A 13,017-nucleotide genomic window follows, 5' to 3' on the forward strand; every position below is an offset into this window, starting at 1 on the left:
CAAACATCAGTTCTGAGCAGACAAATGATATGATCCGACCATGTTTCCAAAGGTCCACTCTGGCTGTTGTGAGAGACCAAACTTGGTGTGGGGGAGGTGGCAAGGAAAAGCAAGGCCAGGTAAGGAATTACTGTGGTAATGCAGATGGCTGTATTAGATGGTACCAGTTTTTCTAGCCAGAAGGATTTGCTGACAAACTGGATGTGTTGGGTGAGGGAGTGAGGAAAGCATAATTCTAAGGTTTTGAACTGGGGCATTTGATGTTTGTAAGACTTGAGAATCCTGGTTTTTCAGTTATGTTGCCAAAGGCAGCAGAATACCAAGGCTCATAATTTAGCAAAGATAATATAAAGATTGAGTCCTTGCTGTGGGTCTAAACTGCCCACATTGACTCTTAGGCCAAATATTCAATCAATAGATATATAACTTGGGCAGATGATTTAACCTTCCTGTCCCTAGTTTCCTCCTCCATAATAGGACCTAATCATTGGGTTGCAGCAAGGCTTAAGTAATTTCACTCTAAAAACCCTTAGAAAAGTGTCCGATAGTGCTCAGTTTATGTTAACCATTACATAACTATTGTTGGTCACCTCCCAGCTCTTTTCACTACTTGGGTCTTTATTGAGCTCTGATATGTTCATAGGCAAACTTCTCATACATTGCAGAAAACACACCATCTTTATCACTTAATTCTTAATTTTTTACTTGTGGCAAGTCATACCTAATGATCCATGGTGTGACATGACTTGGGCCAAAGTTCCTTTTTAAAGACATCACTGTAACAACTAACCTCACTTTTAGTAAAAATAAGCTAAGTAGTGAGCTAAATTTGATAGTAGCCCTGTGAGGCTTGAGTGTGCTACGGCATAAATGCACTCTCACACGGTGGTAGTAGCCATCTTCCAAGATGGCCCCAATGATTCTTGCCTTCTAATATTAATGAACTGAGTAGATTCCTCCCACAATGAAACAGGCTGTTATGTGTGACCAGTAGAATATGGCAGAAAATGTAACTTCTGAATTTAGGTCATAAAAGGCATTAATACTTCTGTCTTTGTATGCTTGGATGATTTACTGTGTCAGCCAACATGCCATGAATTTGCTCAGGCAGCCTTGTAGAGAGGAACTGAGTCCTCCTGTCAACAGCCAGCTTCATTCAGCTTGCAACCTCATGAGAGACACTGACTGGGCAGAACTGCCCAGCCAACCTGCTCAGGAATTCCTGACCCAGAGAAAACATAAGCTATTAAGTGATTATTGTTGCTTTTAGCCACTAAGTTTTGGGGTGACTTGTTACAAAGTAATAGATAGTACTGGAAAGGAAAACCTAAAGGTGGCCCTCAGATCCAGTATTAGGCCCACAGTATTACTCAAGCCCCTCTTTATTACCTGAACCCACTGTTTCTGAAAGTAAAAAAATTTGCCCTGGGCTTCCTTTTACTGAAAAAAAAAAAAAAAAAAAAAAAAAAAAGTTAAGGCCCTAACCGGTTTGGCTCAGTGGATAAAGTGTCAGCCTGCGGACTCAGGGGTCCCAGGTTCGATTCCGGTCAAGGGCATGTACCTTGGTTGCGGGCACATCCCCAGTGGGAGGTGTGCAGGAGGCAGCTGATCAATGTTTCTCTCATCGATGTTTCTAACTATCCCTCTCCCTTCCTCTCTGTAAAAAAATCAATAAAATATATTCACAAAAAAAGTTAAGGGGGGGGGTGGGAAAACAGTGGTAGTTTTAAAGAAAAGTCTTCCAAATAAATATAAATAACACACCAAAAAACCATGAATTTTGTATTTTTTGAGTCACCAAAGTAGTGTATTGTTAGCACCAAACCCCTGCCTCAAATTTGAGTTGGGTAACATTTTTACTAGACCACAACACAGAATTTGCAAGAGAAGCAGATCAACTCTAGAATAGTGAATACAACAACAACAACAACAAAAGCAGATTAACCCATAGGCAACTGGGCAATACTCAACAATTCTACTCATCTACTGCTTACAAGCTACCTCTTCTATTAGAGATGACTTCTTGAAAGCATATTCTAGAAATCATTAACGGTACGGAAGAGAATTTATTTAGCTTTGTGAGGCTTTACTTTCACAATAATATACCCTTGGCACAGGAAGACCCTTTAAAGTCTCATAAATTGCTTAACAAAGTAAATATTTACGTTAACTTAATGAAGCTTTCAGACATTAAGTTTGAGAAAGTTAATGATTAGCACAATTGCATACATTATCACAATCCAAACAGTAAACCAAAGAACAAGATTTTCTTAACACCCCATAAAACATAAGAAATAGCAATTTTTACTCAAACATTATACCTCTGCTATATTTTGATCTCTGATTTTATACTGGCTTTTTTTTTCTTTCTGAAAATAGCTTACTATTAATCTTTTGTGTTAACTCCCTAGTCTTAATACCCAAAGGTCACCGGATATACCTTGGCTCTATTTTTATTTAGTGTAGGATGTGCTTACTAAGCCGGTTATACTCCAGCAACTTTGTGAATGAAAAAAATGCTAAGAGAATTAACAAATAATGGAGTCATTATTTCACCTATCCTCATCCAATTTCAGGAAAATCACTTCCAAAAAGCAATTCTGCCTGATAAACTAATGTCTAAACAGAAACTGAAAGAAAAGTGAAATTATGGGAAATCTTTGATGGTTTATTAGACATTGTGTGCTTTTAATAGTTAAACACTGGTAATACTTGATAATAAGAGTAAATTAATAAACTAACATTTTTAAATGTGTACTTTAATAAGTATAAAGTAAATAAACAATTAGGTAAGCTTGTGGAAAAGCTGCCAAGATACATAAATTAAGAAATACAAGTGTCTATCTAAGTTTTCTATATTTCTTTCTTTTTTTTACAGAATATTTGTTAAAGTTGTTTAATGTATAATTTCTCATTAGTCATTTTGGAAGTCCTTTATTGTAAAGATTATTCTTTTGTTTGATAACAAACAGCAGCCACAGTGTCAGTGATTATTCAGGACCTCCACGCTGAAAAAGAAAAAATAAAATAAGATCAGGTGTCAAATTTACAGAAAAAATGTTTTCATGGCCACTATACAAATTTACACTATTTTAAGTAAATGATCTTTAGTTTTTTTAAAACAATTTCAGGTTTTCTCATTGCTTTATGGCACTCATAGAAATGTTATAAATAATTTTAGATCTGGAAGGGATTCAGGTTGATCCAGATCAGTGGTCCTCAAATTTCGTGGTCTCAGAAGCTCTTTACAATCTGAAAAATTGAGAACCCTAATGAGCTTTTTTCTAATGTGCTTATGTTGATTGCTTCTACACATCATACTTCTACACATATATTTCTTCATGCATGTAAACTGAGGGCTTGGACATGGTTTATTTCTCATAGTCCTGGCCTATCAGACCATCTGTAGCTTAATTATGGGCACACCATGACAAGACAATGGGAAAGGCATGTAAATCAGCATATGAAATTCCAAAAGCCAAAAACGTTAAGGTGTTTTGCATAATATTGTGATAAAGACCAACAACATACTTGGATATATTCAACTTCTTCTTGAGACACAGGTTTCCTTCTGTATTTCTGAGGTAATGTTTTTATTATTTCTGCAGTGTCTGGTGGACCCTGATGCATCAGCCAATCTGACGATTTACTTCCCTTAGAATGCTGTGAAATTGAAGAAGAGTGAGATGGTACTCCTGTTGATCTCACAGCTTCTGATACTGAAATTTAAAAAATGTAATTAGAGAAATTGTTCAGGTGTCTTAAAATACTATGTTGTGTTCTCCATTATTGAATAATCTAGTCATTCTTGAAATAAGTATTATAATTCTGAGAGGTATTAGAGTAACTTAGTTGGGTAGCTATATATAATTTCATAAAGTTCTTAAAAAAAGGAGGTAATATCAAATGAGTGAGTTACTAAATTGAACAAAATTATAAAATAATGAAATTTTGCCCTGGCTGGTTTGGCTCAGAGGATAGAGCGTCGGCCTGCGGACCGAGGGATCCCAGGTTCGATTCCGGTCGAGGGCATGTACCTGGGTTGCGGGCACATCCCCAGTGGGGGGCGTGCAGGAGGCAGCTGAATCAATGTTTCTCTCTCATTGATGTTTCTAACTCTCTGTCCCTCTCCCTTCCTCTCTGTGGAAAATCAATAAAATATATTTAAAAAAAAAATAATGAAATTTCTAGGTAGTGGAATTCAACCCATATAGATAACCTACATTACTTAAGTTTTGTCATATGGTGGAATTTACAGGTAATATCTTACAATGGGGAATAAGAATTTTGGTAACTATAGATGAGATTAGTTTTCTCAATACTTTTCATTACCTATATCTTAATTCAAGAGTTACAATAGCCCTAACTGGTTTGGCTCAGTGGATAGAGCGTCAGCCTGCAGACTGAAAGGTCCCAGGTTCGATTCCGGTCAAGGGCATGTACCTTGGTTGCGGTCACATCCCCAGTTGGGGGTGTGCAGGAGGCAGCTGATCGATGTTTCTCTCTCATTGATGTTTCTAACTCTCTATCCCTCTCCCTTCCTCTCTGTGAAAAATCAATAAAATATATTTTTTTTAAAAAAAAGAGTTACAATAAGTTAAAAACACCTGTGTAAAATTTGTTAAAATTCTCCCTGAATTAAGTATCAAATAGCTTATAATAAAGACAGAGACAGAGGATCGGGTAAAAAGGAGGGGTCAGAAAAAAACAGGACTTGTTCAGAATCTTTAGTTACTTTATGATTACTAAGGTTTATAGCAATCAAAGAAACATTTACTGATTGAATGGATAAATGAGTCAATGAAAGAAAAGGTTAGCTGGGAGAGAAATATGGAAATGGTTATTATTCCTCACAATATATGCAAGTGTAAGTGTGGGAGATTAAAGGATAGAAGGAAAAAAAGGTAGAACAAAAATTCCCCTGTATAAACTGAATATCATTAAAAATTCAGAGACTTCTATTGAGTCATTTCCTTTTTAAATGGAATAAGTTAATTTCTACTTGCATGCAACCTAAGGTACATACCACTTTTTAAAAAATATATATTTTTACTGATTTCAGAGAGGAAAGGAGAGGGAGAGAGAGAAATATCAATGATGAGAGAGAATCATTGATTAGCTGTCTCCTGCATGCCCCCTACTTGGGAGCCCACAACCTGGGCATATGCCCTTAACCAGAATCAAACCTGGGACCCTTCAGTCTGCAGGCTGATGCTATATCCACTGAGCAAAACCAGCTAGGGGGTTATGTACCATTTTCATCTAAGTTACTGAATCTACCTAATTTTAAAATGAAAAATATTGCCTATAATAGGATATTCATGTATAAGTATACATGTACACCTTTGCAAAAATAAATGCCTTGGTCAGGTAGCTCAGTTGGTTAGAGCGCTAAAGTTCGATCCCAGTCAGGGCCCATACAAGAATCAACCAATGAATACATAAATAAGTGGAACAACAGAATCAATGTTTTTTTTCCTCCTCCTCTCTCCCCCTCCCCCATCCTCCCTTTGAAGTCAATAAATGAAAATTTTAAAAATCTAAAGTACAACTTACCATCTAGTTTAGGATTGTCTCTTCTATTAGGGAACCTTATTAATGGAGTATGTGGCTTGACTACCTAAAGGAAAAAAAATGTATAAAAAAGATGAAACACTACAATAAATTCATTAAATATATATATATACACAAGAAAATCTACTGAACCACATAGATACCTTCATTAAAATAAAATACCTTAGTATTTGACAGCAATTTTAAATTTTACTATTTTACTCTTCCCCAACCAGGAAAGCTGGTCTATGAATTATTAACTTGTTTATCTTATCTGCTATTCATAATAACTTTGTACTTTATACATCACAAGACATTTTACTGTACTCCCAACTGACCTCAAAGATAACCCTATGAAAAAGACATTGATTTCATGTTGTGTGACTTATATATCACCCTGTTGATTGGTAAGAATTGGAAGTTTCCTGACTTGTATTGAGTGTTGTTCCCCTACTCTGTTACTATCTAGCAGTTTAGAATAGGACAAAAAGCATATTGAAAATCAGGTAATTAAAAAGATACTTTTTCTGAGTAAAAAAGTAACGTGTTTTGTGTAAAAAATTTGGAAAAAATGCAGAAAAGCACTAAGAGGAAAACTATAATCCCCAAAGCCACATAAAACAGGTTTAAACATTTGATAATACTTTTAGTCTTTTTCCTATACCTATAGAAATACATACTTTTCATTGCCCTAATTCATCATGCCATTTCCATCCCCATTCAATCTCTGCCCAATCCCACCCATTTCCATGCCTTCCCTTTCATCTGACTGCTTATCTTTTAAAACAGCTCAAATATCACTCTGCTCTAAGAAACTTCCCCTGATTCCAAAATCTGATATTTCTACCTTGTGTTTCCATGGTATCCTGAACATCTTAAGAATACTGTGTAGCAGCCAAAACCGGTTTGGCTCAGTGGATAGAGCGTCAGCCTGCGGACTGAAGGGTCCCGGGTTCGATTCTGGTCAAGGGCATGTACCTGGGTTGCGGGCACATCCCCAGTGGGAGATGTGCAGGAGGCAGCTGATTGATGTTTCTCTCTCATTGATGTTTCTAACTCTCTATCTCCCTTCCTCTGTAAAAAATCAATAAAATATATTTTTAAAAAAATACTGTGCAGCAGACAGATAAATGAGCCAATGATGTACAGGAGCTAAGCTCCTGGAAAGGCAGAGTCAGAGAATTAAGCACTTCTGCAGCGGTGCCTGATACATAACATAATAAGTGCTCAAGAAACATATGCCAAGTGAGTGAATAGACTATCTGTATAGTAGGCCTAAGTATATAGGCATGTAAGTATATAGACACACACTTAACAATACAGGGGTGGGCAAAAGTAGGTTTACAGTTGTAATACACATACTTGATAAATAAATACAAGAATAAATTGTATTTTCCATACTCACAACTGTAAACCCACTTTTACCCACCTCTGAGGTACATCAGAGAGAAAGAATTCATTTCAACATTGCTTTTGAATACTTAAAACTATAACGTAATATGCCCTTATAGGCTAAATTCCCACACTATTTGGGTTCCCCCTTTCTAAAAAAATACATAGCCAGGCTGATGTAGCTCAGTGATTGAGCATGGACCTATGAACCAGGAGGTCATGGTTCAAGTCCTAGTCAGGGCACATGCCTGGGTTGTGGGCTCAATCCCTAGTGGGAGCTGTGCAGGAGGCAGTCAATTGGTAATTCTCACCATTGATGTTTCTAACTCTGTCTCCCGCTCCCTTCCTCTCTATGAAATCAATAAAAACATATTTAAAAAAATAACTAAAAATACATAAAAGTAGAGAGAGTAGGGTAATAAGCCCTGATAAACACATTACACAACTTCAACAGTAATACAGTCAATCTTATGTTATCACCCCTCCCCCTACAAGGGAAAAAATTTGATAATTTGGACTGCACTAAAAAGAAAATAAAGATCTTTAACACATCAAGAAAAAAATCCAAATTTAAAAATACCAACTAGTTAAAAAATTCCATAACAGACCAAAGGTTAATAGCCATTATATACAGAACTTGTAAGCATAGCAAAATGGGTAAGAAGTCTTCACAAGTAAAGAAATGAAAATAGCTCTTAACCATATGAAAAGATGGTTAGCCTCATGTATAATAAGACAAAGTTAAAAGTACATGGTAATATTTTTCATCAATTAGATTTTTTGTTTTTTGTTAATCCTCACCCGAGGATATTTTTCCCCGAGGATATTTTTCCATTGATTTTTAGGGAAAGCAGAAGAGAGAGGGAAAGTCAGAAGAAACATTGATGTGAAACACATCAATTGGGAGGAGTCTGCAACCAAGGTACATGCCCTTTCTGTGGGCTGACACTCTATCCATTGAGCCAAACTAGCTAGAGCCATCAATTAGATTTTAATGTACAAGTTGGATAACACAAGACTGTTGGGAAGGTTGTATGGAAGCAGATGTTCATTCACTGCTTTAGGAATGCATCCCATATAATAAAACCCTAATATGCAAATCAACCGAACAGTGGAACTGGTCGCTATGACACGCACTGACCACCAGGAGGCAGATGCTCAATGCAGGAGCTGCCAGAAGGGGAGTGGGCCTAAGCTGGCAGGTGAACACCCCTGGGGGGGGGGGGGGGGGCTGGACTGCGAATAATACTAGCATGTACTGCTTTGTATTATGAATATCTGAGTCAAAGTCTTTGCAACTCTGTTAGGAGACAAACCATTCCTTATTGTATACCTCAAAGTATCTTTTTTTCATGTATCAGTATTTAGTTCTTTACTATTACTGTATATTGTTGCATTTTAACACACCTACCACAATTTGTTTATCCTGCTAATGGACGTTTGATTGTTTCTGGTTTGGGGGTTGTTATGGATAACGTAGCTATGGACATTTTTATTTTTTTAAACATATTTTATTGATTTTTTAGAGAGGAAGGGAGAGGGATAGAGAGTTAGAAACATTGATGAGAGAGAAACATCGACCAGCTGCCTCCCGCACACTCCCTACTGGGGATGTGCCCACAACCAAGGTACATGCCCTTGACCGGAATCGAATCTGGGACCTTTCAGTCCACAGGCTGAGGCTCTATCCACTGAGCCAAACTGGTTAGGGCTAGACATTTTTATATGAGTCACTTTTTGGGTATATGCAATCATTTCTCTTGGGTATAAACCTAGGAATAGAATTGCTGGGTCAAAGGGTAGGTGTGTTTAACTATTAGAGATTGACAAGTTTCCCGAAGTGGCTGTACCATTTTATATTCCTAACAGCAACGTATGAGGGTTTTGGTACTTCACATTCTCATCATCACTTGGTATTGTCAGTCTTTTCTATTTTAATCATTAGATGGGTGTAGTAGTACTTCCTGGTTTTCATTTGTATTCTCCTGGCAAGTAGTGATATTGAGCATCTTTTCATAGGCTTATTGCTCATTTGGATAACTTCTTTTGTGCAGAATCATTTTTTTACCCCACTTTAAAATTGGGATATATATATATTATGATACGAGTTCTTTGACAGATGTTTGTCATATCCCAACAGACTCTTTAATTAGTTAATGCTCAATACCCAATAAATGAATAAATAAGGCTCTTTGGAGAGTGGCTACAGTGTTTGGACAGGTTCAAGCCTCGTACTCATGAGAGGGCACAGTCCTCTCATTGCCACGTGCAAGTCCCAGAGTGGAGGGCAGAGCCCTCCCAGCACAATTATAGCCAACAGCTATAGTTGTAAGCTTGAACCTATGGTCCGAACACGTGGCCCCACGTGCCTGAGTGATGTGGGCTTGATAGAGTTCAGGTGCATGTAGTTGAGTAGGATCGAAACCCATGAGAATGTTGTAAACATCTTGACCATGCCCTTACATCGCCTCATGGAATCTGGCTATAAAATAAAGACACGGCTTGTAGTCCGTGGCGCTCTCTCTCCATCTGGGAGCAGCGTCCCACCCAGACCCAGCTTTTATTCTCTTGTCTGTCTTTTCTCCATCCTTCACCGCCCCCTCTCAGGGTCACTGAACCTGGCTGAGCTGGCATGGCACATAAGGCGCCCTGGGGCTGAGTATGCCATGGCCGTGCCAGCTTGCCACAGCCTCGTTCATTGGAATGGGACTAAAAGACTGGGACCTGGGATTATCTTTCAGACTGACACTTTTTTAAAAAAAATCACCTGAGGAAATGCTTATTGATTTTAGAGAGGGGGAGGGGAGAGAGAGAGAGAGAAACATAGATGTGAGAGAACCATTGAGATGGGTTACACCTCCCGAGGGTTCCCCACTGGGGATCAAACCAGCAACCCGGTCTGTGACCTGACCAGGAATGGAACAATCCAACGCACAACCTTTCGGTGCAACTAAGTCACACCAGCTAAGGCAGACTGACACAATTTTAAGAAATACACTTATGCAAAGAGAAAAGCACTTCTCATATCAAAGTTAATAATACAATAATACACTTTCAGCGCTGAAAAAGATCGTGTACACCAACCACCAGTGGAGGTTATGTCCCTTATGGCCAATGTCACCCCTCCTATTTAAGCTGAGACCACAGCTGGAAGAAAAGCTACCAGGCGTTAGTAACCAACGTGTGCGTTAATCTGTGGTTCCTCCAGCTGCCATCTAACCTCAAGAGGAAAAAGCAGCCTGGGAACCCAACACTAAAACACGTATCACGGTTCATCTTGTTTCTTTTCTTCATCCCCTCCATCCGGCCGGCCGATAACCAGACATTCGAGTCGGTGGGGGGACCCAGTCCGGGTCAAGGGCGCCGCCAGCTCTGGCCCATTCCCAAGACCTTGAAGGGACACCGGGTCAGGGCAGGGCTGGCTTCCTTGCCCTCGCCGCTACCGCCTCCCTGCGATTGGCTGAGCCGGGACGTCGCCGACTATGCCAGACGCCGATTGGCCGGGCCACAGCGGCCGCCGAGCCCCAGGCTCCCGGGAGGGCCAACGAGGTCCTCGCGGAGGACAGGGCAGCGGCCGCCAAGCAGCCGCGAGCCTACGTGCTGCGCTGCGACGTTCCCGCGGTCTGGCTCGAACCCTCAACTCCGGTCCCCGGGTTGCCACCCGATCCAACGGGCTCCGGTCTAATCCTCACCCCCACCCCCTCGGGCGGCGCCGCTGGCCCCGCTCACGGCCGCGGCCCCGTCCAGTCCCCGCCACCGCCTTTCCTCGCCAGCGCCTTACCTAGATGTAGTCAGCACCCTCCCTACCGCCCTCGGTGCGGAAAGGCGCCCGAACCGCTTTACCTGCACGACCCTGCTAGCGGACGCCATCTTGCTGCCCATCACGACCCCGAGAAGGGGCAGCTTCCGGGGCGCTCGAGCCGCGGCGACGACCGGAGTCCCGGGCAGCCGGGGGCGGGCCCTTTATGTGGCGTCACGGAGGCGGGGCGAGCGAGCGGGACCCTCCTCCCTCGAACCGCCGGGAACCCATGTGTTTCCCATCGCCTCGTTTTGCGGACGAGGGTTTGCGATGTTGGGGTTATTTTGCTCGTTAGCCGAGAGTGATCTAGGACCCTTTCCGCCCCCGAAAGCCAGTTTCTAATTTCAGTACAGAGCTTAATCCAGTTATTCGGCCAATTATTTCTGAGTTGGCGTTTAAGAGGGAACACACAGGATAATCGAATCCCAGGAAAATGCAGTTTTTCAGATGATACTGATAATCTGCTGATTTGGGAATCACTAATATAGTGTGCATCTGATTCATTTAATGCTGTATTTTGGGGTCAGGAAGACATTTTAGAGCAACTAAGTCACACCAGCTAGGGCAGACGGACACAATTTTAAGAAATACACTTATGCAAAGAGAAAAGCACTTCTCATATCAAAGTTAATAATACAGTAATACACCTTCAGAGTTGAAAAATGTTACTAATGTTGTGGCCCCACCCCATAACAAAGAAACAGAATTTCCGGAGGATGAGGCCCAGAAATCAGGATTTTAACAAGATTCCCAGGTGATTCTAATGTGCAGCCAAGGTTGAGAACCACTGTTTTACAGAATGCTTTTTTTCTTAATGATAGAAACAAGTTTTTTTAAAAAGTGTTTTTATTGATTTCAGAGAGGAAGAGGGAGATAGAAACATCAATGATGAGATAGAATCATTGATTGAATGGTCTGCACACCCCCTACTGGGGATGGAGCCAGTAACCTGGGCATGTGGTTTAATGTGTGGTTCCTCTAGCTGCCATCTAAACTCAAGAGGAAAAAAAAGCTTTGGGAAACCAACACTACAACATGTATTACAGTTAATCTTTTTTTTTTTTTTTAATTCCCTCCCAGTCGGCCTATAACCAAAATCGAACCTGGGACCATGCAGTCCGCAGGCTTTTGCTTTATCCACGGAGCCAAACCGGATAGGGACAGTCGTTTTTTAAAAAAATTTGTTTATTGATTTCAGAGGAAGACAGAAGGAGACAGAAACATCAATGATGAGAATCACTCATCAGCTGCCTCCTGCACTCCCCTACTAGGGATCCAGTGGAAACCCAGGCATCTGCCCTGACTCATAGCCCCATGCGCAACTACTGAGCAACACCAGCTGGGCCAGAATGTTTTTCCAGAAGAAAAATAGTTTTACAATTTATGTTGACAATTTCCAAGAATATGCTGTGGCAAAAAGAACAAAATTACAAATAAATGATTTATCAAAAGAAATGAAGTAACACTATAAATATTCCAAATAAGTGTTTAGTATACAAATGTAGGCAAATCTCTGCATTTTTATTGATCTAAAGAACAGATTTCAAATGCTATTACACCTGCAGCGCATCTTCTCAAGTTGTTTAGTCTTTTAAAGAATGCTGAAAACACTACATTGTCTATAAAAATGATCAACAGCTCCAAATTAATAAAGAGCTCAAATTAGAATTTACAAAAGATGGAATGGGATGAATAAAAAGTGGCAGTTTTGTTTTTTAATTGAAAAGCAAAATTTGTGTTTTTTTTAATTTGTTTTTTTAATCTATAAAAGTTATGCATGATAAATACAAAAGAAAAAAGTCACAATTCTTCTAAATATGTTTTTCTTCAAGGCTGAGGTGCATTTAAGTCTCTTTAAAGATGTAGATGGGGTGGGGAATTGAGATGTTGGTCAAAGGGTACAAATTTATAGGTAGAATTTGAGTAAGTTTTGGATATATAATGCATAGCACTGTGATTATAGTTAACACTACTCTATTTTTATATACTTCAAGGTTGCTAAGATACTAGATCCTAAATGTTTTCACCAAAAATAATTATGTGACACGATGGAGATGTTAGCTAAAGCCATGGTCAATTCAACATACTGTACACCTTAAACTTATACAACATTATGTATCAATTATATCACAATAAAAAAAAGTTTGTAGTGAGATAAATCTAAAATAAGGATTATTTGAATAAAATACAACTGGCAGCCATAAAAATAAAGATGTGGAAATACTTTTCTAATTTTTCTAGTATTTTGGTTGACAAAGAAATGCATGAAGGTA

At 39.5% G+C, this 13,017-nt stretch overlaps 1 protein-coding gene across 1 annotated transcript; it reads right to left on the reverse strand.

Annotated features, from left to right (window-relative positions):
- Positions 1-2,046: 2,046 nt before the first annotated feature.
- MRPS36 (mitochondrial ribosomal protein S36) lies at positions 2,047-10,930 on the reverse strand. Its single transcript, XM_059694436.1, has 4 exons — positions 10,789-10,930; positions 5,557-5,620; positions 3,532-3,719; positions 2,047-3,008 (listed from the first exon to the last, which is right to left on the reverse strand). The coding sequence occupies exons 1-4, from the start codon at positions 10,825-10,827 to the stop codon at positions 2,991-2,993; spliced, it is 309 nt and encodes a 102-aa protein (XP_059550419.1). The 5' UTR covers positions 10,828-10,930; the 3' UTR covers positions 2,047-2,990.
- Positions 10,931-13,017: the final 2,087 nt, after the last annotated feature.

This window comes from Myotis daubentonii, chromosome 4, assembly GCF_963259705.1.
Source record: "Myotis daubentonii chromosome 4, mMyoDau2.1, whole genome shotgun sequence".
Classification (NCBI taxonomy): Eukaryota; Metazoa; Chordata; class Mammalia; order Chiroptera; family Vespertilionidae; genus Myotis; species Myotis daubentonii.